Source organism: Oncorhynchus clarkii, chromosome 13 (genome assembly GCF_045791955.1).
Source record: "Oncorhynchus clarkii lewisi isolate Uvic-CL-2024 chromosome 13, UVic_Ocla_1.0, whole genome shotgun sequence".
NCBI classification, from domain to species: domain Eukaryota; kingdom Metazoa; phylum Chordata; class Actinopteri; order Salmoniformes; family Salmonidae; genus Oncorhynchus; species Oncorhynchus clarkii.
Window position 1 is genome coordinate 42,381,117 of NC_092159.1, and position 27,024 is coordinate 42,408,140.

Here is a 27,024-nt window from a genome sequence, read left to right on the forward strand (position 1 = left end):
TAGTACAGTTTAAACCAGGATACATCTGTAAAGAGCACACTTCTCCAGCGTGTCAGTTCGACATCGAAGGTGAGCATTTGCCCACTGAAGTCGTTACAGTCAGGCCAAGACCCTGGTGAGGACAACGAGCATGCCGATGAGCTTCCCTGAGACGGCTTCTGACAGTTTGTGCAGCAATTCTTCCGTTGTACAAACCCACCGTTTTATCAGCCGTCTGGGTGGCTGGACTCAGACGATCCCGCAGGTGAAGAAGCTGGATGTGGAGGTCCTGGGCTGGCTTGGTTACATGTGGTCTGCAGTTGTGAGGCTGGTTGGACGGACTGCTAAAATCTCTAAAATGACATTGGTGGTGGCTTATGGTAGAGAAATTGACATTCAATTTTCTGGAAACATCTCTGCAGTCAACATGCCAATTGCACGCTATCTCAAAACATGAGACATCTGTGGCATTGTGTTGTGTGACAAAACTGCACATTTTTAGTGGCCTTTCATTGTCCCCAGCACAAGTTGCACCTGTGTAATGATCATGGTGTTTAATCAGCTTCTTGATATGCCACACCTGTCAGGTGGATATATTATCTTGCCAAAGGAGAAATGCTCACTAACAGGGATGTAAACAAGTTTCTGCCCAATTTGAGATAAATAAGAGATAAATAAGCTTTTTGTGCGTATGGAAAATGTTTGAGCTCATGAAACAACACTTTACATGTTGTATTTATATTTTTGTTCAGTGTAGTATGAAGATAATATACATTTGGCATAGGGGGAAGCCTAATGAAAAGCATGCAGGATTTAATACTCTCAAACAGTATGGCTTTGCTTCTTCTCCTTGGTGTGGTACACTGAGCACACTAAGCCAAGCAGGTGCTCCACTGAAACATGAGAGGATTGGCATCTGTCTGTTTAAAACATTTAATAGGTAAATCATTGCATATCGCACCATGTGAAAGCACAGTTAATATGTTGTCTTACAGAGATGCCTGCATCGACAGCTTCAGGGGATTTCTATGAGAGCAATACATCTTCCAAACACCTTTTACAAACAGCAAAAGTCACTGGTGGGTCAGAGTGAATTCCTATTGGGTCATGTTCAGTAGGGAACACCGTAGCAAAACCTTTTTCAATGGAAAACAAAAATGTATTTGTATTCTGTATTCTTAATGGACTAGAATGCAACCCTCATGTTATGGCTTTATGATTGGTTAGTGGCTTCAAATATGCTTGAGTAAATCCTAAGTATACTGAACAAAAATATAAACGCAACATCTAAAGTGTTGGTCCCATGTTTCATGAGCTGAAATAAAAGATCTCATCCCATCCCATGTGTTCACATCCCTGGCATTTCTCCTTTGCCAAGATAATCCATCCACCTGACAGGTGTGGCATATCTAGAAGCTGATTAAACATCATGATCATTACACAGGTGAACCTTGTGAAGGGGAATATTTTTGTGCATACAGTATGAAACATTTCTGGGATCTTTTATTTCAGCTCATGAAACATGGGGACCAGCACTTTACATGTTGCATTTATATGTTTGTTCAGTGCAATTAGGGGGCTATGAGTCACAATGCTATTAGATATTTAGACAGCCTGTGCTGACTTGCGCTGGCTGATACATTCTAGTTGTTGTACGGAGACCAACCATCTGTGCATCACAGACAGGTCATTGGCATCCCTGCAAAGAAGCATCGTCATAGCTATGTTCACTTCAGAGATGAAAGAAGGCCAGAATTCAAAAGGACAGCCAAGCTCTACCCACCACTACCCACCCAGCCCATTTAACTCATCAGTGGCACAGCCAAGCTGCCAGGCCCGGCCCAGAGCCCATCCACACTGCTGACAGTCACAGGAAACACAGATAACCGAGCCAACAGATAGAGCCAGAGCATGGCAACGATGGCCTCAGCCAGACCATCAGATCAGATATATGACAGAGTCATCCAACCATCCCTGGCCTCTACTACAAGAGCTGCCCTGGGGGTTTGTGTCTGGCTCCCACCTCAGCTCACCATCAGTCAGTCACAGACTTGTCGCCAATAGGAATTAAATGACACCTGGTCTCCACATTGGCCACACATGATGTTCCAATAACTTCAACATGCTGCCCTCAAGGCATAGAAGTGTTTGATTTCCAATGTTGATGTACTCAAAGTTCTAAAGTAAGGCAAGGAATTGACGTACTCAAAATGGTTGCGCTCTCTGTTATTTTTGGATAATGATCAGCTACCCTTTTCTCTATCGCCACATAAAAATGTAAGGCATTTGCATTCGGAAAGTATTCAGACCCCTTCACTATTTCCACATTTTGTTACGTTACAGCCTTATTCTAAAATGGATTAAATAAAAAATGTGCCTCATCAATATACACACATTACCCCATAATAACAAAGTGAAAACAGGGTTTTAAAATGTTTTGCAAATGTATAAAAAAATATATAAAACAGAAATACCTTATTTACATACGCATTCAGACCCTTAGCTTTAAGACTCGAAATTGAGCTCAGGTGCATCCTGTTTCCATTGATCATCCTTGAGATGTTTCTACAACTTGATTGGAGTCCACCTGTGGTAAATTCAATTGATTGGACATGATTTGCACACACCTGTCTATATAAGGTCCCACAGTTGACAGTGCATGTCAGAGCAAAAACCAAGTCATGAGGTCAAAGGAATTGTCTGTAGAACTCCAAGACAGGATTGTGTCGAAGCATAGATCTGGGTGCCAAAATGGAAGAAGTTTAGAAACACCAAGACTCTTCCTATAGCTGGCCACGCGGCCAAACTGAGCAATCGAGGGAGAAGGGCCTTGGTCAGGGATGTGACCAAGAACCCGATGATCACCCTGACAGAGCTCCAGAGTTCCTCTGTGGGGATGGGAGAACCCTCTAGAAGGACAACCATCTCTGCAGCATTCCACCAATCAGGCCTTTATGGTTGAGTGGCCAGACGGAAGCCACTCCTCTGTAAAAGGCACATGACAGCACGCTTGGAGTTTGCCAAAAGGCACCTAAAGGACTCTCAGACCATGAGAAACAAGACTCTCTGGTCTGATGAAACCAAGATTGAACTCTTTGGCCTGAATGCCAAACGTCACGTCTAGAGGAAACCTGGCACCATCTCTACGGTGAAGCATTGTGGTGGAGCGTCATGCTGTGGGGCTGGTTTTTCAGCGGCAGGGACTGGGAGACTAGTCAGGATTGAGGGAAAGATGAACAGAGCAAAGTACAGAGAGATCCTTGATGAAAACCTGCTCCAGAGTGCTCAGGACCTCAGACTGGGGAGAAGGTTCACCTTCCAACAGGACAACGACCCTAAGAACACAGCCAAGACAACGCAGTAGTGGCTTCAGTTCTGAATGTCCTTGAGTGGCACAGCCAGAGTCCAGACTTGAACCCGATCAAACATCTCTGGAGAGTCCTGAAAATAGCTATACAGCAACGCTCCCCATCCAACATGACAGAGCTTGATAGGATCTGCAGAGAAGATTGGGTGTGCCAAGCTTGTAGCGTCAAACCCAAGAAGACTCGAGGCTGTAATCGCTGCCAAAGGTGCTTCAGCAAAGTACCGAGTAATGGGTCTGAATACTTATGTCAATGTCATATTTCAGTTTTTATTTTTAATAGATGTGCAGAAATGTCTAAAAACCTGTTTTTGCTTTGTCATTACGGGGTATTGTGTGTAGATTAATGAGGGGGGAAAACGATTTCATTCATTTTAGAATAAGGCTGTAACGTAACAAAATGTGAAAAAGTCATGGGGTCTGATTAGTTTTTGAATGCACTGTATATACATTTTTCAACCATTGTCATTCTAATGAATTAGGAATAAGCCAAGGCTTTTAAAGGGGTCTTAGGAAACATCTGGCAGAACAAGTCTTAAAAGGTAACAGAAGTACATTAAAACACAACAATGTTGAAGTAAAGACCCCTGCCATCATTCTCTAACCAGATGTTAATCAACTTAATTTACTGTAGTTCAACAACCCAAAGGTGTTTTATCATAGCTGACACCCTATTCTTTCTGCAGACATCTTTGAATCCTAATTCAGAGTAAACATTTAACAGGGAGTTTGGAAAACGTCACATAAACTGAGGAAAATGTTATCGTCATTCTGTTACTCAAACAGTTCAGATGTAAAGTTTGGTAAGACTGTTTTTGTACAATTTTCAGTGGAAATTGTTCAAACTAGTCCTTGTGCATAGAGTTGTATGGTTTGTTTAACTTTTGCAATCAATTGTTTTTGTTTGGCGTACTATTAAAGTGAATAATCAAAGTCTCATTCTGTTATTCCATTACTGTGAAATAGCCCAGTATACATTCCCAAATGATTGAGAGAGAATAAAATCAAAGTTCTTGATAACGATGATATCTTCAATAAAACCAATCAGATCTCCACATATCTTCTAAATATGGAAAATTTGATCACTTGGTCACACAAGAGCAAGTGATAAAAGTACTACAGGACAGCTGCCATGACATCATAGAAACGAGCCATGCAAATATTAGATCTGGGAATGTTTATGCCATCCTTAAGTTACTGATATCAACTTACCCCCTACTGGCAACTTCCTGTATGCCCTTCACCTATTTCTGCCATGCTTACACATAAGACCACCACTCCACAAGCACACTGCTGTCTCTGGCAGGCCTCCAAAACGTTTGACTGACTGACTGATCCACACAGGGAGGCACTGCTGGGGTGCAGAGATCAGCAGTTAGTACATCACCACCCAACCATGCATTGCATTTCTCCGATTGAAATATACAGTATCATCTTTTCTCAGGAGTGGCAACCGACCAAAACTAGAGAGAAAAGCCAGCCTTAATATGAGGAAAGATGTAATAAAGAACATACACTGCTAGTCCAAGATCACTTAACTCCCATAATTTGATCAACTACGATATGGGCTAGCGTAAATAAACCTAGTCCTTAAGGCCACACATCTCCCAGTCTATCAGCTTCACTACAGATGATGGGCCTGACAGTTGACTGACAACTGATTTAAATGGACTTGTTTTCTAGGAGGTGCAGTAACCGCCTTTAGCTCTGGGTCTTCTCTCCCTCTTCTCCAGCTTGATCCTAGCAGCCTGTTGCTTGGTAACAGACTGCGACCACTTCCCTCTCCCTTAAGTGCAAGAGGCCTGCCTTGGAAAGGCTTCAGACGGGCCTGTCACTGAACCATGGGACACAGGCTCCACCATGTTCCCCTCTACTCCTGTGTTCCTGTGCTGGTTTAGAGCAGCTGAGCAGGCTGTCTTCGGGGAGCAGGAGGAGAAGGTGGTAGACCAGGCGGCTGGGAGCAGGGTCTGGCTGGTGCTGATGACAGAACTGTACAGCAGGGCAGAGGCATGGGGGACCAAGCTAGAAACCCCAAAGTCTGTCAATCCCATCAGAGTTACTAACCATCACACAATGTCAAGCAAACCTGGCCAACATGGGGCCCACTCTCATCCTGCAAAGTTAAGTCCTAGAAGAATGTGAAATCCAAAAAGGGAGTGGAAAGTGACTCTGCATCATAATACTGAAGCACCACATCTTTCTCAAATCATCTGCTGTTTCTATTTTCTAGAATTGTTGTTATTGCAGGCAGTTTTCAGTGAGTAATACTGAAAGTGGGAGGTAGGCTGAAAGTAGAATTCATTTCTTCCCAGTACTGGAACTCATAGGCCTGTACCAAACATTGTATGGAGCTAATCATAGAATTACATATAGAATCCCTATTAATTCAATAGGATCTCTGTGGGCCTATTCATAAAGATGAATCATTTCAAATGTATAAACCTTTTATTGTGGCATAAATGGTGTTTTCATCTGATTGTCGAATCATCACTTCAAAGGGCTCCTTTACTAGGCTACCAGCGCACGTTCATTCACTTGCAACATATTTCCAGCCTCCAAAACAGTGGTGAAAGGAAAGAGACATCGATTACATAAAAGACCAAAAAGTGTGATGATATTTTGGTGATTGTCATTAGGCCAGAATGTATGCCTCCACTGCTGTCCGTGCGTGTGTCGGTGTCGCCCACTCATCTCTGCCTTGCCAAAATGTCCGTGTTCTCATCGAACCACATTGCATTTTGGAGCGTAGGCTATAGGCCACCACACGTTTTCAAGTCCATTCCCTCATTTTTCATGCCTCTGACTTCCGTGATAAAAAAGGGGTGTAACAGCATACAGTTCTGTTGACATTTGGTTTTAATTATGTCACAGGCTCATGTTGTAGCAGTATGGTGTACCTCCACTATTTATTTTGCTGGGACGCCATACCGGACCATACCGCCTGACTATGAAATTCCATGGCATATTAAAAAATAATAGCTCATTTCATATCACTACCTCTGAAAGGCCTCCTAAACTGTTGTGTCACAAAAACATTTTAAACACGAGGATAATGGACAGACTTCTGTACTGTACTTCATTCCCAGTGTGCCATGCTGTGTTCACGCTCGTGTCACATTCTGTTATAGACGGCCAGACTGGCACATTGGTCAACACAGCCTGGGGCCAAGCTGCCTGGTGCAGACAGCCCTCTTCCTGGGCACGGGCGGGCAGGCACGAGGACATCAGAACTATTTATATCCGCTTATTAAACCAGCACTGTTTTCCCAATGAAGTTGTGTCAAATGAGAAGGCAGAAAGAGGAAAGAGTGGATCCAGGTCTACTACATGCAGTACGAAATTCCCCTTTGAGATTGTACAACTCAATATTAGGAGGTTTTTCTTAATGTTTTGTAATGTTTCGATTGAGATAAAAAAACAAAACAAAAACAAATTGAGAGTAGCAAAGTGAAATGCCATCTCTAGGGAGCCATCCAGATGCTCTAAATGTGTGCAATGTGAAGTGAAATCCATGGAATGTGTTCAGCAAACCACAAAAAAAGTTTAAATAACTTTGGCATGGGTCAATAACTATGACTGTTATGAACGTAACCAGACAAAGGCCATTACCTTATCAGGATCAGCTAACAGACATATTCTCATTCAGCCATGGCCAAGACAAAATATTCATAAAATAACAGGAAGCTGACACAATCTGATGTCACTGTGAATCCATCGCCCCAGTCACCTGCTTTGAGTCTCGCTGGCAGTCCAAGCAACACAGCTGGAAGGTATTCACTGTGAATCCATCGCCCCAGTCACCTGCTTTGAGTCTCGCTGGCAGTCCAAGCAACACAGCTGGAAGGTATTCACTGTGAATCCATCGCCCCAGTCACCTGCTTTGAGTCTCGCTGGCAGTCCAAGCAACACAGCTGGAAGGTATTCACTGTGAACAAAGAGAAAGTGTGAAGGGAAACTCAACACTCATCCTAGGTTTACACAAAGGTCAAGTCACTCATTTGAAACATCCCCTATAGGTCCCCTGTAAGTGACGATGATCTGCTGTGCCTGTGAGCAAAGATTTACAATGTCAAATTGCACAACCACTTGTTAATGTAGCTATGGTAGCCTAAATAGTGATTTTCTTTTGTGAGTTGATGTGAGAAACAAAAAGAAAATAAAGAAGTAGAATGGGAAAAATAAGTGGAAATTAGAACATATTTTCCCCCTCCATTCAATCACATAATTTACTTCACATAAATTAAATTCTCTATATAAGAGAGCACATTTTATAAATACATTTTTGGATTGAATTTGTTCATCTGATGTGTGTGGTCTCTTTAACAGGAGTCAAAAGAAAATGCTGCGTTTATAACCAAGTGGGCATCTGGTATTTACCACACTGGTAAAAATCCAGTTGAACGAACCTCCAACGAGTCTACCAGCGGACAACTCGTGTACCATCCCCGAGCTCCGATTTCTCACACATGCTGAACTCTGACGTAATATTAAGGAAACGGTCTCAATAACAGCATTTTCGGCAGTAAAATGCAACAACAAAATAGTATTTATAGAAGTAATCTATTAATGTGTTTTTTTAACACTATAATTTGCTTGCGAGCGTGATAGCTGTACTTTTTGTCGATGGTTGACATGAGCCAATCGGCGTTTCTCAAGAAGTTGAATGCACCCAACTAGAATTTACGAGTTCACAACTGGTGAAATTACCACCTTCCCATTTAGTTATCAACTCAGCAGAAGCCCCAGCATCACACGCTATACAGCTAGCTAACTAGCAGGCCAACCCGGTTTTTGACAAATATTTCCTATATCAAATCATTTGTGGGTGCAAACCCAATTTCAGATTAATACATAGGAAACGGACATGATTGATGTTGCATACTGAATAGGCCTGTATGTTCTGGCTAACATAAATGTGCCTCAACAAACCTACATCGTTGCAACAAAACAAAAATGCGTTTAACCTTATAGGCAAAAAACATGTCTAGTTTAACAAGCTAGGTCACAGATGAAAGAGTTATAATTATCTCTGGCTAGGTAGCTATTTTCACTCGATTACAAGCTCAGGTACATCAAGCAATGTAGCATGTCAGGGCGAAAGAGGACACAAGTATCCGTTTATTTATTTCACCCTTATTTAACCAGGTATGCTAGTTGAGAACAAGTCCTCATTTGCAACTGCGACCTGGCCAAGATAAAGCGTAGCAATTCGACACATACAACAACACAGAGGTAGGTAGATAGATGTGCTGTTTACAGATGGGCTATGTACTGGTGCAGTGATCTGTAAGCTGCTCTGACAGCTGGTGCTTAAAGCTAGTGAGGGAGATGTGAGTCTCCAGCTTCAGAGATTTTTGCAATTCGTTCCAGTCATGGGCAGCAGAGAACTGGAAGGAAAGACGACCAAAGGAGGAATTGGCTTTGGGGGTGACCAGTGAGATATACCTGCTGGAGCGCATGTGCTACGAGTGGGTGCTGCTATGGTGACCAGAGAGCTGAGAGCCAAGTAAAAAGGGGCGTGTCACTGAGGCAGGTGAGGTCTACCGTCCATGACCATGAGAGCGGTGATGTTGATGATGTCAGACCAGGGACAGTGAAGAGTCAGTACTTCTCCAAGGAGGGGGACCAACAAAGGCTTGGAGAAGAGTTCTTCAACCAGCCCTGTATAAGTTTGGCTAAAGCATTCCTGGGCAAAATACGTTCCCTAGAATCAAACATAATTTTAACCCAAACCACTGTTGAAAAACCCTTGATCAGATACAGATTATAACACATTAGGTAGGCCTATGACTAGGGCAGCCCCCGTGATGGGAAGGGGGCTCTTTGTGGACTAATGTCTACCTCTGATTTAGCTACAGATTGTTACACCAGATAATGTGATTGAATTTTTTTTGCTCCGTGAAGTAATCCAACAATTTGTACGCCGCCATCTTGTCTATTTCAAGTATTTTCTCATTGATCGAGACTGGTGGGTGTCCACCCCAAGGTGCTCGTGTCATGAAGGACAGACACCTGTCTCGATCAATGAGAGAAGACTTGAAATAGACAAGATGGTAGGATTACTTCATGGAACAAAAAAAATGATTACCTGGTGTAACAATCTGTAGTCACCTCTGAGGATTATTGTTGCAACTAAGAGTTGGAAAGGTCATCTATTTTAATCCTGAACAGAAACACTGCTTGCATTCAAACAACCAGCAAATTTCAAAGCCAGGAAGTGCTTGTGTATGCAGAGTGACTATTAATAATCTTAGCCATTACTCCTTTGCACGTTGCTTCTTTTTAAGCCCTCCAGTGGATGAATCCTGTGCATGTTTGTGTTTAATTAAGTTATGTCTGGACCAGTTTACAGGAAGGCTGTAATAAAAAGTATGAAAGCCATTATCATGTGGCAAGGCTTCCGGGCTGGTTGTTAATTGTCAGAGAAGCTTGGGTCCCCCCGGTGTGATCATGCATTCCACCAAACTTCCAGCACACACTGCCTCAGAACACTGTGTGGTTTGTGAACAGTCCTATGCTCAATGCTGAAATAATTGCTCTCCTCAATGGGGACTTCTTTCAACAGCACTGAAAGAAACTCTGACTCTGAGTAGTTGGTGCTGACTGAGATCCAAACAACTGATGGGAGAGGACTTATCTTGTAGAGAAATATTGTTTTCCTTCTCACATTAACCTCATTTTATACTACTTTGTCGTCCCCCCCCCCCCCCCCCCCCCCCCCCCCAGCTCCATCTATACTAAATGCCTTCTCAGTGGAGTCTCATGGCCTCTGTTGATTTTGTATTTATTATGGATCCCATTACTCTTCCTGTGGTCCAGCAAAAATGAAGGCAGTTTATACAATTTTAAAACATTGCAATACATTCACAGATTTTACAACACACTGTGTGCCCTCAGGCCCCTACTCCACCACTACCACATATCTACATTACTACATCCATGTGTATGTATGTTATCGTGTGTGTATGCATGTGTCTGTGCCAATGTTTGTGTTGCTTCACAGTCCCCGATGTTCCTTAAGGTGTTTTTTAAATCTAATTTTACTGCTTGCGTCAGTTACTTGATGTGGAATAGAGTTCCATGTAGTCATGGCTATGTAGTACTGTGTGCCTCCCATAGTCTGTTCTGGACTTGGGGACTATGAAGAGACCTCTTTGGGTATGCATGGGTGTCCGAGCTGTGTGCCAGTAGTTTAGACAGACAGCTCGGTGCATTCAACATGTCAATACCTCTCATAAATAAAGGTAGTGATGAAGTCAATCTCTCCTCCACTTTCAGCCAGGAGAGATTGACATTCATGTTATTAATATTAGCTCTCTGTGTACAGTTGAAGTCGGACGTTTACATACACCTTAGTCAAATACATTTAAACTCAGTTTTTCACAATTCCTGCCATTTAATCCTAGTAAAAACTACCTGTCTTAGGTTAGTTAGGATCACCACTTTATTTTAAGAATGTGAAATGTCAGAATAATAGTAGAGAGAATGATTTATTTCAGCTTTTATCACATTTCCAGTGGGTCAGAAGTTTACATACACTCAATTAGTATTTGGTAGCATTGCCTTTAAATAGTTTAACATGGGTCAAACGTTTCGGGTAGCCTTCCACAAGCTTCCCACAGTAAGTTGGGTGAATACTAGCCTATTCCTCCTGACAGAGCTAGTGTAACGGAGTCAGGTTTGTAGGCCTCCTTGCTCGCACACACTTTTTCAGTTCTTCCCACCAATTTTCTATAGGATTGAGGTCAGGGCTTTGTGATGGCCACCCCAATACCTTGACTCTATTGTCCTTACGCCATTTTGCCACAACTTTGGAATTATGCTTGGGGTCATTGTCCATTTGGAAGACCCATTTGCAACCAAGCATTAACTTCTTGAGATGTTGCTTTAATATATCCACATAATTTTCCTTTCTCATGTTGCCACCTATTTTGTGAAGTTCACCAGTCCCTCCTGCAGCAAAGCACCCCCACAACATGATGCTGTCACCCCCATGCTTCACGGTTGGGATGGTGTTCTTTGGCTTGCAAGCTTCCCCCTTTTTCTAAAAAAATAACGATGGTCATTATGGCCAAACAGTTCAATTTTTGTTTCATCAGACCAGAGGACATTTCTCCAAAAAGTACAATCTTTGTCCCCATGTGCAGTTGCAAACTGTCTGGCATTTTTATGGCGGTTTTGGAGTAGTGGCTTCTTCCTTGCTGAGTGGCCTTTCAGGTTATGTCGATATAGGACTCGCTTTACTGCGGATATTGATACTTTTGTACCCGTTTCCTACAGCATCTTCATAAGGTCCTTTGCTGTTGTTCTGGGATTGATTTGCACTTTTCACAAATCGCTAATTTCTAGGAGACAGAACGCGTCTCCTTCCTGAGCGGTATGATGGCTGCGTGGTCCCATGGCATTTATACTTGCATACTATTAATTGTGATACAGTGAAATAATCTGTCTGTAAACAATTGTTGGAAAAATTGCTTGTGTCATGCACAAAGTAGACGTCCTAACCGACTTGCCAAAACTATAGTTTGTTAAGAAATTTGTGAAGTGGTTGAAAACAAGTTTTAATGACTCCAATCTAAGTGTATGTAAACTTCCGACTTCAACTGTACATCCAAGGAACAGTCGTGCTGTCCTGTTCTGAGCCAATTACAATTTTCCTAAGTCCTTTTTTTGTGGCACCTGACCACAAGACTGAACAGTAGTCAAGGTGGGACAAAAGGTGGGACAAAACTAGGGCCTGTAGGACCTGCCTTGTTGATAGTTTTGTTAAGAAGGCAGAGCATCGCTTTATTAAAGACAGACTTCTCCCAATCTTAGCTACTACTGCATCAATATGTCTTGACCATGACAGTTTACAATCTATTGTTACTCCAATCAGTTTAGTCATCTCAACTTGCTCAATTTCCACATGATTTATTACAAGATTTAGTTGAGGTTTAGGGTTTAGTGAGTGTTTTGTTCCAGATACAATGCTTTTAGTGTTAGAAATATTTAGGGCTAACTTATTCCTTGCCACCAACTCTGAAACTAACTGCAGCTCTTGGTTGAGTGTTGCAGTCATTTCAGTTGCTGTAGTAGCTGACGTGTATAGTGTTGAGTCATCCGCATACATAGAAACTCTGGCTTTACTCAGTCAGTGGCATGTCGTTAGTAAAAATTTCAAACATCAAGGGGCATAAACAGTTACCCTGGGGAATTCCTGATTCTAACTGGATGATATTCTATAGGCTTCAATTAAGACAAGTAACTCTTTATCCACATTATAGCAGGGGGTGTAAAGCCATTTCCAGCAGCAGACTTTGATCGATAATGTCAAAAGCTGCACTGAAGTCTAACAAGACAGGCCCCACAGTCATTTTATCATCAATTTCTCTCAGCCAATCGTCTGTCATTTGTGTAAGTGTTGTGCTTGTTGAGTGTCCTTCCCTATAAGCATGTTGAAATTCTGTTGTCAAATTGTTTACTGTAAAATAGCATTGTGTGGTCAAACACAATTTTTTTCCAGAAGTTTACTAAGGGTTGGTAACAGGCTGGTCGGCTATTTGAGCCAGTAAAGGAGCTTCACTATACTTGGGTAGCGGAATGACTTTAGCTTCCCTCCAGGCCTGAGGGCACACGCTCTACAGTAGGCTTAAATTGAAGATGTGGCAATATCATCTGCTATTATCCTCAGTAATTTTCCATCTAGATTGTCAGACCCTGGTGGCTTGTCATTGTTCATAGACAATAATTTGTTCACCTCTTGAGTTGAATGATCTAGCTAAACATGGTGGTTAAAATGTGTGTTGTGTATTCCTGTATCAACACTGGAGTCCAGCTAGCGGTTGCACAGCCATTGGCACACATACATCATCAGCAGGGCTTATTGTGACCCCACACATGTAGTCTAGTTCTCTTCAGAGACAACAATAGCTCAAGTTCCTACTGAAGACATACCCACTGAGGACAAACATGAAAGAAAGTCTTTATTTAGGCCATCCCTTGTTTGTGCTGCAAGGTATTGGTGTGTCAGAGTGCAGATGGCACTGAGCTGAGAGGGAGGGTGGTGGAGACTGAGGCCTGAGGACAAAGCCTCTCACTCTGCTGGGGGAAAATGCACTGAGAGGAACACAGCGATGTTTATGAAATCTGGCACCATCGATTTGTGTACCCCATCTACGGCATCTACCTCTGTATGAATGTTTCCAGTCAAGGTAAGACCATACAACAAAACAGTACAACAGCCAGGCTTACCCTGAAGGCAGTGGAACAAACCACCAGTAATAAACCAAACTGCCATTAAAACCACACGCAGAAAAGTTCAGTGTGTTGGCCTTGTCTGTAGGAAAATCACCTCATTAGAGACTAAGTAGTGTTGCATCTCCCAGGCTCCCCCATGTTACTTTCATTAGGTGATAGTTCTCTTTTTTTCAACTGTTTCTCATTATTGAAGACGTTATATTATATGTTGCACCATGTTATTATCCATTCATTCACACTGGAGAAAGGTCAAAGGAAGGAGACAGTATGGCTCCACTCTATCGTTCCCTGTGTGTGTTCTCTCTAGGGGAGGGTGCTGCTGTGCTTCTGCGGGCTCTAGAGCCTCTAAATGGCCTGCCTCTGATGAAGCAGCTGCGGACAACCAGGCGGAGGGAGGGGGCCCGGCCCCTGAAGGACAAAGAGCTATGCAATGGTCCCTCAAAGCTGTGCCAGGCCCTGGACATACCACGCTGCTTCGACCGGAGAGACCTTGCCTCAGACCCAGAGGTGTGGCTGGAGAGGGACACCCAGATAGGACTGCAAGAGCCAGGCCTCAGGGAGGTGGTCTCAGCAAGCCGGATCGGCATTGACTCTCATGGGGAATGGGCCACCAAACCCCTGCGCTTCTATCTGCGTGGTCACCACTGTGTGAGTGTAGTGAACAAACAGGCAGAGATACAGATTCACTCACTGGCCAACAATGTGATATCAGACTTTGCGTCCTCCTCAGTGGACGTATGTGATGGTGACACAGGACAGAGTTGAAACTGGGAATATTTTGGGAATTGTATCAAACCATGATGAGTATATACTTAATGTTTTTACAGACATAATGCAAGTGAAAAATGTCAGCTATGAGCTATTTCAGTAATTTGGTCTAGCTATGGGGAAATCATTGCAAAATACCCAAAGCCAAAACATCTGTAAAATATTTGATCTAGCCTCCCCTCCCTGCTATCAAAGCAACTAGAATTTCCATTCCAGTCATTCTCATTAATAAACATCCTTGCTGGAAAAGTTCTCTTGGAATCAATGATTTCGCAGATGTTTGGAACGTCGTGCTCCTTCTCTCAAAGCAGAAACAGCATGTCTGATGTTTGGCATCTATTCATTCTTTCCCTCCCACTGAGACTCCTGGGGGAGGCAGCCTTGCCTGCAGCCTGGAATGAGCATTAAGGTTGTTTTCCTACATTGTGTTTGTTGGAGATGATTTAGCACTTTTGGGAATCCCCCAAATGGAAAGGCTCAAGTGGAGTACTGTGTTTAAACTGCCCAATTTATAGGTATCATTAAAGCTCTTCACACACTGTTATTCAATCATGTAGTATTGAAAACAAGGCATTGAACGTAAAACATCTAAGAGAGAAAGGGACAAATTAAATAATCTAAAAGCTACATACATTCACTCCCAGTCCCCCAAGCAGAGCAGACAGTTATTATTTTAGAAATCTTATTGTTTTGGGGTGCATTGATATGAGTACAGTTGGCTAGAAGCAGTGAGCACCATAATAAAGGCCTTTGTACAGCAGCAGTCCGTATCATTCTGTCCGTCTGGTATTTCAGAAAGGGTCCTTCACCTCATGACAGACCTGTTTACTCTCTCTACCCTCTCTACTCCAGAGGAGAGTGGAAGAGGGAGATGACAGACCTCTACTCCAGAGGAGAGTGGAAGAGGGAGATGACAGACCTCTACTCCAGAGGAGAGTGGAAGAGGGAGATGACAGACCTCTACTCCAGAGGGGAGTGGAGGAGGGAGATGACAGACCTCTACTCCAGAGGAGACTGGAAGAGGGAGATGACAGGGTCCTCATGGTTGGTGACCACCAGAACACTTCTGAATTTGTCAAAGAGGGTCTTCAGCTGAGATCGCCTCATGTTTTCATTATACATGATCTCCTCCAGGTGATGGTGCCCTCGGAAGTAGTGCAGCAGCCTGGAAAGAAGGAAGGAACATCACACAACAGGCAGAGAAATGAGACTAAAGCAAATTCTTCACCAAATCATTAGCTGAGTAAATCTAGCACGAAGCAGCACTTGTTAGAGCCAGTAATCACATTAGTGCATCCTGCACACTATGCAGTCACACTATTGATTCACTGCTTAGGGCTTTGGCATTTTCCTTCAAGCTTTTTCTCACTTCTGCAACTCAGCAATTGTTACACAACTGAAAAATACCATTATTTTTCCCATATATTCTTACATGAAGACAGGATGAGATTATTATTTTTTTTTTTCAAAGCCTTGAACAAAAATCCTTTAATTCCCCACAAGACCAAGCTGACAGATGTATGTTTGTTCTGAAGATATACTAGTCACAAGAGCCTCCAGCCCCGGTCCTTCAAAATGAACCAGCCCACCTGTCGTACTGGCTGTTACACAATAGAGGGCGCCATTACGCCACTAAAAATACAGTAGCCCACCTTGGTGCCAACTAGTAAAGCGCAGGGGACATACTGTACCTGGCAAACATGCGCAGGTCTTCAGGACTTTGTGCAGCTGGGATATTGAGGATGACCTGGCGCTCGTGCTCTGTCAGGCTGGCCAGTAACGTCTCGGTCATCCTCCTGTTTAGTGGAGAGTCTCCACCAGGAAGCAGTTCTGCACTGGAGTTATCCATACTGGGACTGGTCAGGGTCATGTCATCACTGCTGGCTACACAGAGAGAGAGAGAGAGAGAGAGGGGTGGAGAGAATGAGAGAGACAGACATTGATTGAGGAGAAGGAATGACAGACAGGGGTTAATGATTAGCTGACTAGAGGCACAACTGTAGCAGGTAACCCTTTTGAACAGGAATTGAACAGGTTAACCAGGTACGGTAGTACATAAAAACAGAGCGTACTTCATCAACACTTCATCCCCAGAGTGCAAGACAGCTGGTTGAAGGGGAAGTTCACATACTTGGAGATCCGAAGCTGAGTGCGCTGGGCGTGCTGAGGCTGCGTCCCCCCACCCGGGCCACCAGGGGGAGCTCCTCGTCCCGCAGCAGACCTGGCTCCTCCTCACTGGGGGGGACCAGCAGACACACATAGGTATGGAGTTGGATCAGCAGGCGCCGCTGGAGCATCCACACCACCATCTGGATCAGCTGGGCCTGGCCAGAGGTGGAGGGGAAAGGAGAAGGGACACACTGGGTTAGAAGCACCACTCAAAGAAAAAAACTGAACAAGTGGAACTGGAAGAAGTGTCACCCTGTAACTGGGCGCATCTGTTTCAGACAGAAAGGTTCCAACCTGGCCCAAAATAGAGCCAAGAAATAGCTGCGTGTTCTGGTCCTGTTCTCATGAAAAATAGATGTTGAGAAGGATGGAGTTGATGTGATGTCTTTTATAATTTATCATCTTCGCTTAGAGAGCTCGGCCAAACCAGGAATGGGTGGGAGAGAGCCCAGGCGCTCTTTCTGCTTCAGACATCAGCATTTCTAAGGTATCAATTATATGCCGAGTAGCTTTCTGGAAGCTATCTTTTAGTCAAAATGAGCTTGTGTATTTCCTAATAGACCTACCTCCTGCACAGACGCATCCAGTGGGTTCCTAAACTCAGACAGTGAGAGAGGCAGGGAGAACTTGGCCAGCATGGAAGGCAGGTCATGACCTGGGAACTGCTGGCCAAACGCCTCAGCCAATGGAGAGTACCTATGCAAGAAGAAGGAGATGGTGATTCCTTACTTCTTCATATTCATATTGTACCCGTTACAAATGTTCAAGCTGGAGAGAATCCTTTCAGTCTACAGTACGAAACACAGACAAACCATGAGTGACCAAAAGAAAATCTAATTCAATCAACAAAAATAATGGGTTAACATGATATGACATCACATTTTGTTATAGATTCACCATCCAATCGTTAGGTCATAATTCAAAATTAGCACCCTGATGCTCATGATGACAGCTTATTATGTTGGTATAAAATGGATGTACAGATTACAGTGTCTGGTTCATTAGTTTAGCCAACTCTCAGCACACACCCTATTAATGAGGCATGGAAGGAATGAGAGAAGGAGAGAAAGGGAGCACGAGACTGTTCAAACACTCACACACACACACACACACACACACAGATACTCACAGGCTGATGTTGGCGTGTGGGGACAGCATGTAGACATTGTTCTCACACAGAGGGTACACTATGATGGCTTTTCCCCAGTACACCAGGTGAGCAGCAATCTGGAAGATCTGCACACACAACAAACAGAAACAAAAATGTAACTGTGAAAATGCATTATTGGGCATGGACAGAACCTGTCTATTGAAATGAAATATTACTGAAGAGAAAGAAGATTCATAATTTACCCCACTAGATGGCAGTATGAGAACAGCAACATTATGACACCAACAACATGATGTGACATTGAGGACAATTCGTAATGACTTGCTATTCTTTATATCGACAATTCTTTATATTGCAGCATGTTAGTGTTCAGCAACTTACAATCAAATATAGTCCCCTGTTCAAAAGTGGGCCGATGTCAACTAAACCTGGCTTCAAATACTATTTAGGGTTTTCAATTGTTTTCAAATACATTTGGAAGTAAGTATTTATATTTTACTTTTAAAGACAAGTAGTTGAATATTGGAACGTATTTGGAAATACACTGACTCAAATACACTCCTATGCATTAAATCTGGGCATTTTAAAAAAGTGTTTGAAATTAGTATTTGAAAATGCTTTCAAATTGTAGGCTATTTATAGGAAATGATTTGACATACATTTACATACTTCCAATAGAAGTATTTTATTCAGCCACATTATTTGAAAATACTCAAATACACAGAAAATAAGTATTAAAATAATAAACAGTCAAATACCCATGTATTAGTGTGTACTGATGCAAGGTGCTCCTACCAACCTGTAGCAGGTTCAGGTCTGCATCCTGTGCCAGCTGCTGCAGGTTCTTGACTGCAGAGCAGGTCTTAATGAGGCGCACCAGAGCAGGAGAGCAGTCCAAAGGCAGCTGGGCCAGCAGAGCCTTCTCACTGTCCAGCAACAGCAGAGCATGATACGGCCTGGGGGACAACAACACATACATTTAACACAGAGCCCATGTTAATGACTAATTATCACTAGTTACATTCTACATAGTCCGTGAAGTGTATGGAAATACACTTAGCGCCCCTTTGTTGCTACAAATGTACAACATTTTCTCTCTTGGAAAATACTCATAATATATAGCTATCATTATGGCTTATATTTAAGTTCCAATGCATGTTTTACTAAGGGCAAAATTGTAGTAGTAATTTGAGATGAAGATACTAACATTGGTCTGACTAAACATAAGCATGTGAAAGGCAGAAGAAGTAAATAAAGAACGCCATTAGGTGGCGCTGTGGCCTACAGGAAATTATTGGTGGAGCTGCTCACCAGATGCAGTTAATAGTTCCACATAAAGAAGCAGGCCACAAGAGCTAACTGTTACCACAAAGACTTCTCTCTCACAGCCTCGGTATATAATTACTGTAAAACGTTCCATAATACAGTTCTGATCAACCTAATGTCCACATACAATGAAAGCCTACGAAGTTCTGCCGTCAGTTACAACTTGTAACCCACACGTCTCAAACAGTGTTCAGTAGCTCACAAAAGGACAAACTCACACACATACACACCTTATGGCCTTGAGGCTACGCTCCAGAGCCTCTGGGGGTACGTGGTTGCCCCCTACCCGGTGGATCTTGTGAGGTAAACAGAAGCTCACCTCCAGCCAGTTGTTGATATGGAGCCTCACCACCCCTGTTGTACACAGGCTAGAAACACAACACAGACTCTATTATTACACCTGCACTGTAAGAACAAAGAAACTATCCACAAATACATGACTTTGTATGGTCTTTTTACAAACCTGTCATATGCCTCCTTCAAGTCCCTGGCAAGCTTGCATTTAGGAAGGATTTGTCTGAACGGTGACTGAGGGCTGCCATCAGCTAAGAACGAAAACACAGAAAATCAAGTCACATACATTGACCTCTCCATGACATTGTAAATCCATGTCGCGTGAAGACTTTGACAGACACCTCTCATCCCCATCTTCTTTGGAACAATATGGAGAGGAAAATATATGCATTGTTCTGTAAAATGCTATCAGAGTAAAGTAGGTACTTCATGGTATATGGTACTTAATGGCTGGTACTTTATGGTGCTAGACTCAAGCACTGAGTGGTGTGTTTTGGGTAATGTAGTATGTGACTCACTCTCGGTCATGTTGGTGACCTCGTCCTGCACGGCCAGCATCAGCTTGGCCTCTCTGGTGAGGTACTGGCAGCGGCGCTCCTCGTGCTGCAGGGCGATGGCGATGCGCCGGGACAGGTTGTGCATGCAGCTGATGACTGACGGGTCGGCGTTGGCCTGTAAGAGGCGCAGGGACAGAGAGACGGCATTATGAGACACTGGTGCAAAGCAACTGGAACACTGATCACACTTCAACACTGGGTTAAAGTGATACTTCGAGATTGTGGCAATTTATCTAATTCCCCATAGTCAGATGAACTCGTCGATACCATTTTTATGTCTCTGCGTCCAGTATGAAGGAAGTGAAAGGTTGTTTCGTGAGCCAATGCTTACTAGAAGTTTATAGACTTCCAATCATTGCGCTAACACTAGTTAGCAATTGCGCTTGAGCTAGTTAGCAACTTCCTTCAAACTGCATGCAGAGACTCTGAAATATCGAAATATCCCTTACATTTTTTACTACTAAAAAGTACTTTATTATTAGTTTATAGATGATTAGAAATATGTAATGGTTATAACACATTGGTTGAAATTGTGAGCATCTACTCAATTATTACATTGTAATTGTAACAAATAGGGAATCTATGGTCTGGCAAGTCAGTTCAATAATAACTTAATAAAAAAATGTGAGCGGTAAAATGGCCCTAGTTCCAAACTGCTAATTTAAAAAATGTGAGCGGTAAAATGGCCCTAGTTCCAAACTGCTAATTTAAAAAATGTGAGCGGTAAAATGGCCCTAGTTCCAAACTGCTAATTTAAAAAATGTGAGCGGTAAAATGGCCCTAGTTCCAAACTGCTAATTTAAAAAATGTGAGCGGTAAAATGGCCCTAGTTTCAAACTGCTAATTTAAAAAATGTGAGCGGTAAAATGGCCCTAGTTCCAAACTGCTAATTTAAAAAATGTGAGCGGTAAAATTGCCCTAGTTCCAAACTGCTAATTTAAAAAATGTGCATACTATAAAAAAAAATCTCTGATATTTTAACAATACATTCATGTCAAATTTTATTTATTGCAGTTAAATAATTTTGGGTGAACCGACATTGAGTGACATTACTTATATGAATATAAAAATATGAATCAATAGCGTATTTAAACAAATGACTCATATTTCAAAATAAAAAACAAACAAGTCAAAAGTGCAGGACATCATTTTCTGCATTGTCATGTTAGGCGCAGAGCTGTGGAAAATGCCAGTGAGTGACAGGCTGGGTGGGTTGTTGGGCAGATATGAGGTTAGAACATGACTGTGCACATTCTGCCCAGTCTCAGCTGTGCAGGGCTAGGCAGCCTCCAGTGAATCAGCAGTCTGCCAGGCTGAGTCATGCCCAGGGGAGGGTAGTGCCATGCTGGGTAGAGTGATTAAACAGGGCCCACTGCCCCCACCCAGCTCTCACCCTCCTTTCCAACACAGATAGACCCCATGCTGGAATGTTATCACCCCAAGAGACCCATCCCTTTCTGGGAAAGCACTCTCCCTGACCTGGCCTCACCCACCCAAATTACCAGCCAATTTATTTTATTTAATTAGACAAAATGTATTTATCACCAATGAATGTGGTGTTTGTAAAATAAGCACATAATGTGGAAAACATTTAGCTAATCCAAACCTGAGTATTAGCACTTATTCATCAAATTAAGATGAATATTATTGACATGACAGTAATTATATTCAAGAGGAAAGAAAAAGCTATTTATAGAAAATAAAATAAAAATTACGTTCTTACCCTCAGAGCAAACACAACACTGAACAGGATCATGGTGGGCATCTCCCTCTTAGGTGAGGGGTCTGTCTTGGACACCTGGACAGAAAGAAATAAGATAATAAATATAATAGATATAAGATGTTCTAAATCATTCTATGATCAATGGCTTTGCACGTCACTATTTAAATCATAATACTTGCTATTGTATGTATTGAAATGTATAAACAACACAGTGAAAACATTCATGTTAGTCCTGTGACAAAGCTCTCTAGACAAGAATAAACAGCTTTAAATGGCTCCTTTTATTCGTGCCTTTTATACTGGAATTTTCAACATCTTATTTACAAAAATACATAAATATATAATTGCACTCTTTAAAGCTTGGTTTATTACAGTAGGTATTCAATTAAGCTTTGAAATAACATTCTATGAGAGCGATAGCTCATGAATTGTTGGTATAATTTCTGAAAAGGGCCATTTTGTAAAGATTCTAACATACGGCTCAGGCTCGGTTATTAGGGGATCACACTGATGAGAAATTGCCATTTGGATACAGTCAACAGCATACAAATCACATGGATTAAATACATGTCTTTATGGAAAGCAAATGATTCACTGCACTAGTTGAGTAATTTGTTATCAGGTTCATCGGGACCTCTAACAGGCTACATGTAGTCCAGTGAATGAAATAGTACCTATCATCAACCTACTTAGGATAGATACGTTTTAGTTACGTTACAAACCATTTCAATATTTGTCTAGAATTTCACTCCAAATGATTTCTCCACCCCCACCCCTTATATTCAACCATTCTATCTTACTTCTGTGAATTGTCAAATAATGATTGTAAAACACAGATGTAAGGCACTTCTTCCACTAGATGGAGCGAGTGACCTGAATTCACAGTCTCAGAGTGGAGTTAGAAGTCAAAGGAGAATTGCTGTTTCAGATAGAGAGGAGAAGAACTGCCCCCTCTCAATGAAGCCAAAGCCGACCGCAATTGGGAAAATGTCAATCTTCGTGTAAATAAATGAAAATATTCTAAGACAAGCATGGTACCAATAATTTATTATATTACACCAGATGTACGTCCTTGAACTGATTATTTTAAAACCAAAAGGTTGCTGGTTCTAATCCCGAAGCCAACTAGGTAAAAAATCTGTCAATGTGCCTTTGAGCAAGGCACTTAACCCTAGCTGCTCCTGTAAATCGCTCTGCAGAAGAGCATCTACTAAATGACTAATGGAAGCCTGCAGTACCCCGGTAGGCCTTCAACTTGATATATTCATTGAGAGGGGGCAGCACTGAGCTAGCCTGCAACGTCACTTTCTGGAGCAGCTCAAACTGTGCGTGTTATATATCCATGAGATGCCATATTAACTGAATTCCTTGGCTTCAAATGTGCTATTGAGTCTTCACAAAGGGATGAATTGTGTCACGTGACTGATGGCTTTGTCCATCCATTCATATACAGTCATTATTCAGATCTCATGGTACTGCTGGACTGACTGACAGAGAATCTCTGCGGGTGAATGTGTATTTATGCTCAGGCCATCACAAATTCACAAAAAAAGTATCTTACCTGAATGGTGTGAGGATGCTGGAGGAGGGTGGGGTGCCCAACAAAACGCACATTGTCTATCTTCAGCTCAAACTTCTTCCCACACATATCAGACTTGGTGGCCAAGATAGTGGCGAGGATGATGTCAGAGAACCTTATTGGAGAAAGAGAGGAGAAAAAGACCTAAGTAAACCAGCTGAGAGTAGAGCAGGAAGGGGGAGAGCAACAAGATATCTGAGAAAGTGCCAATTATATCTAATTCGGTTTCATTGTCTTTGTTTTATTGTTTAGTCCATCAACCTATAATGGTAGCCATAGTGTTTCTATGGATAGGAGGGTTAAGTTAATCACATGGATCAGCCTGCAACCTGATTGATGGATCACAGTTTGAGAGGAGCTGGTGTAAATAGTACTTGGAAAGGAGAGACGACAGTGAATAAGCCCCCTCTGGCAGAGAAGGTGAGGGCTTTGTAAAGGGGAGGTGACAGACTCATGCTGGTTTACATAGCTCATGCTGTAGGCTGGCCCCATCATCCAATACAAATTATATCAACATCATTAGGTGGTATTATTCCACCAGACAACCGAAAAGGGACAGATTCTAATCCAATCTTAATCATCACTATGTTTTTTTGTTCTGAGAAATACGTTATTATGGCTCTGCTTGGTTTAGCCATGTAGAAGAAGTCTATGTATCTATTCAGAATTGATTTCCCAACAATCAAATATCATCAGATGAAGTGGATTCCAACGCTAAATGAACTGAAGAATCTATGTCCGCTGGTTTTGGAGCAATCACTTAACAAGGCTTAATTGAAATGCAGGATTTACCAAGATAGACCAGTGAATCATTCCATCTGTAATAATTCAACAGGAATTTCAGAGATTAAGGTTGGCGTAGGTATATATATATATATATATATGTACACACACAGGATATATATATATATATATATATATATATATATATATATATATATATATATATGCAAGACAAAACAGGAAGGAAGGAGTGAATAAAGACAAGGGTGTTGGGTGTTGTAAACAAAGGAAAGGTGGTTTTAGAATGACTTGGTCTTACCCTGCTACCAACTGTTGATCAGTTAATGGAGTTTGTTCTCTGAAATGGGAATAGGGCCATAAAAAAAAAGAAAACGCAAACAGAAGAAAAAAAATGCAGCAGACAATTGAACAGAGTGCATAACAGAAGGACATCACAAACAAAAGCTAAACAAGATTACCACTTGAGAGTGACTTGAATAAATATTTTAAAGCAAATTGATCTCATTTTTGTACCAAAGACTTGATTACAGAAAATGTTGTAACACTTCACGATGCATTGCTCTTGTACCAGAGTACAAATGCTATAATTAACCCAGTAACAATGTTATGAACATGTTATTACAAAGTAATTTATCATTTGCTTTGTAATTACATAGTAGTCAACATTAGTTTTTTTTGTTAGTGGACTCAACTCCATTAAAATGCAACAACAAAGCAATAACTAAGTAACAACAAGTTACTAGAGTAATTACCATGTTAATATCATAGATGGGTTGAAATAGGTAAAGAGTAGGCCAAACTTGATGTAAATAGGCCTGTAGCTTTTATTTGAGTAACTATCAATTGTAGGCATCTGTATTTTTGTTAAATTCTTCCTTTTAAATGAAATGAGTGACTGAAATTTTCATTTTAAAAAATCTGTATCTAGTGGCCACTATTTTGCATGCCAGCCATTTCTTTTTATCTGAATGTCACTTGAAAATTAAAAAGCAAACACTTTAAAAGCCCACATGTTAAGCAAAAGGCACTTATGTAGCAAGGTTAAAAAGCTCATGTAACCTATCCATTTATTTGACATACATATAGAGTGACTTTCATAATCACATATTCCAAACAACAGATAAGGGGTGTATTACCATGAACCCATGCTGTAATATCACAGACACATTTGCAAGAGGGCACAAATACAACCCTAGCCATCTTGGGTGATCCAGAGCCAATAGGACCCTAGCCAACACACATGCCGCAATTGTTTTAATCAAATGTTGACTAATTTTGTTCTGATATGAACATATCCAAAACTTGACTGGTTAACAAAAGGTATGATGAATATGCTGAAGCCTGTCACGCTGGTGCAGTGTCACACAGTCCCCTTCCCAATTCATAAATGCTAACTACTTTAGCACATAATGATGATAGTATCTTCTGACTAGGGGAGTTTTGTTGAGAGCCCAAACACTTTGCTTTAAACATTAACAAGCATCTCTTATCAGTGAGAAATACTTTTTTATTTTTTATTCAAGTTACTACACGCCTTTATTGGGTTAGTTTCCCCACACGGACATATGTCCATGTTACAGAGCTTGTTGATGGAAGACATTGGACGCCACCTGTGCAAATTGGCTATCTAGCGTGCTCCGAACACCTGTGTGTAAGATAACTGAGGAGGAAGTGTAGTTCATAAACACAATGTGTATGGGTCTGTGTAAAACTACTAAAGTAAGTGTATCTTTTTTATTTGAAAGATTATTTCTCGCTGACATGAAAGATAGGGGGCATATCAGCATACGTTTTGAAAACCGCTTCGAAAGCGATGATTATTGACGGTTTTAAACCTTAAAACACAGCATCGGAATTGTAGTTTACACCGAGCCAAATGCGGGCGAATGTAATGGCTGAAAATCCGACACATGGATGAGGGTTTTCGAAAGCTAACAGTCCCCATTCAAAGGGATTTTGTTTATTTCCCCATCGTGATATATACCTAAACATGGAAACATTATGTAGGTGACATAATATGATGACCAATACCTTGAATCTCCATCTGGGTCTTCAAGAACATCTCCTGTAGTGTTCAATGCATATGGACTTCGCTGTTTTGCTATTGGGCAAAGACATCAGATTAGAAGATTTGTTTACCAAATTTGACATATCACACCACATAGCAAGCTAACGTCACACACACAGTAAGAACTACTTACTCGTGAGTGATGATGTGCAATCTGCAACCCGTTGAAATGGGTACCTAAAGAGCAATTTGTTCCCTCGGCTACCCGAAGTAACCAAAATTACACTGATAGGGCTTGTCTTTTCACCACATTTGAAGAAGCTATTTTCAGACTGTTTATACATAGATTTTCGCTCGCCTTGTAAATCAAATGATGATGAATGAATGTACATATTTTAACGTCGAGTTAGCAAACTGTTTGTCAATTGATATTTAACATTACAGTAGCTAGCTACATGGTTATAAGAAACCTAGCTACCACTTGCCAGACTTTCCAATAATGATCAAATATAGCTAGCTCCGAGCTAACTAGCTTGTGCCACCTAAGAAATGTTGAGGGTTAATGTTACCTATGTTACACCATTAGCTACATTGATTAACCACTTAACAACATTCGGTAATATACTGGTGACAATATATTGTAATACTTATATAATTCCGTTATCTGCTAGATGTGTTGTTTCTCTACTCCAGCTCAGGGCTGCCTGCCAATGTTGTGTGTTACACTGATATGTGATGTAGACCGTAAAAATAGTTCCGCTAGTGGGGTGGGAGATTACAGTGATTCGGTCGATTCTAAAACAAATACTCGCATTTTACCAGTTAATATCATCACTGTTATTTTTCATATTCAGTAGCAATGCCTCGCGAGCCAGCATGATCATGTGAGGCTAATACAACTGGAAAGCATAGAGCAGGGGTTCTTAAACGTTATCACCTAGAGACCCAAATTAAACATCAAATCAAACACATATTTAGCAGATGTAGCGAATTGCTTGTGTTCCTAGCTCCAACAGTCCAACAGTCAGTTAAGAACAAATTCTTATTTACAATGACAGCCTACCAGGGAACAGTGGTTTAACTGCCTTGTTCAGGGGCAGAACGACAGATTTTTACCTTGTCAGCTCAGGGATTCGATCTAGCAACCTTTCAGTTACTGGCCC

The 27,024-nt window shown here is 41.7% G+C and overlaps 1 protein-coding gene and 1 pseudogene across 2 annotated transcripts; one reads left to right on the forward strand and one right to left on the reverse strand.

Moving 5' to 3' along the window:
• The first annotated feature begins 130 nt into the window (after positions 1-130).
• On the forward strand, positions 131-14,347 carry LOC139423559 (uncharacterized; annotated as a pseudogene).
• LOC139364748 (GATOR1 complex protein NPRL3-like) lies at positions 11,675-26,595 on the reverse strand. Of its 2 annotated transcripts, XM_071101779.1 has the most exons (14): positions 26,055-26,595; positions 25,885-25,954; positions 24,152-24,190; positions 23,092-23,224; positions 21,531-21,605; positions 19,769-19,922; positions 19,420-19,501; positions 19,187-19,324; positions 18,430-18,586; positions 17,649-17,755; positions 17,086-17,215; positions 16,482-16,674; positions 16,042-16,234; positions 11,675-15,515 (listed from the first exon to the last, which is right to left on the reverse strand). In XM_071101779.1, exons 1-14 carry the CDS (start codon positions 26,251-26,253, stop codon positions 15,350-15,352), a joined length of 1,836 nt encoding a protein of 611 aa, XP_070957880.1. In that variant the 5' UTR covers positions 26,254-26,595; the 3' UTR covers positions 11,675-15,349. The 2 variants fall into 2 exon arrangements, with proteins under 2 accessions (XP_070957880.1, XP_070957881.1); XM_071101780.1 differs by lacking the exon at positions 24,152-24,190.
• Positions 26,596-27,024: the final 429 nt, after the last annotated feature.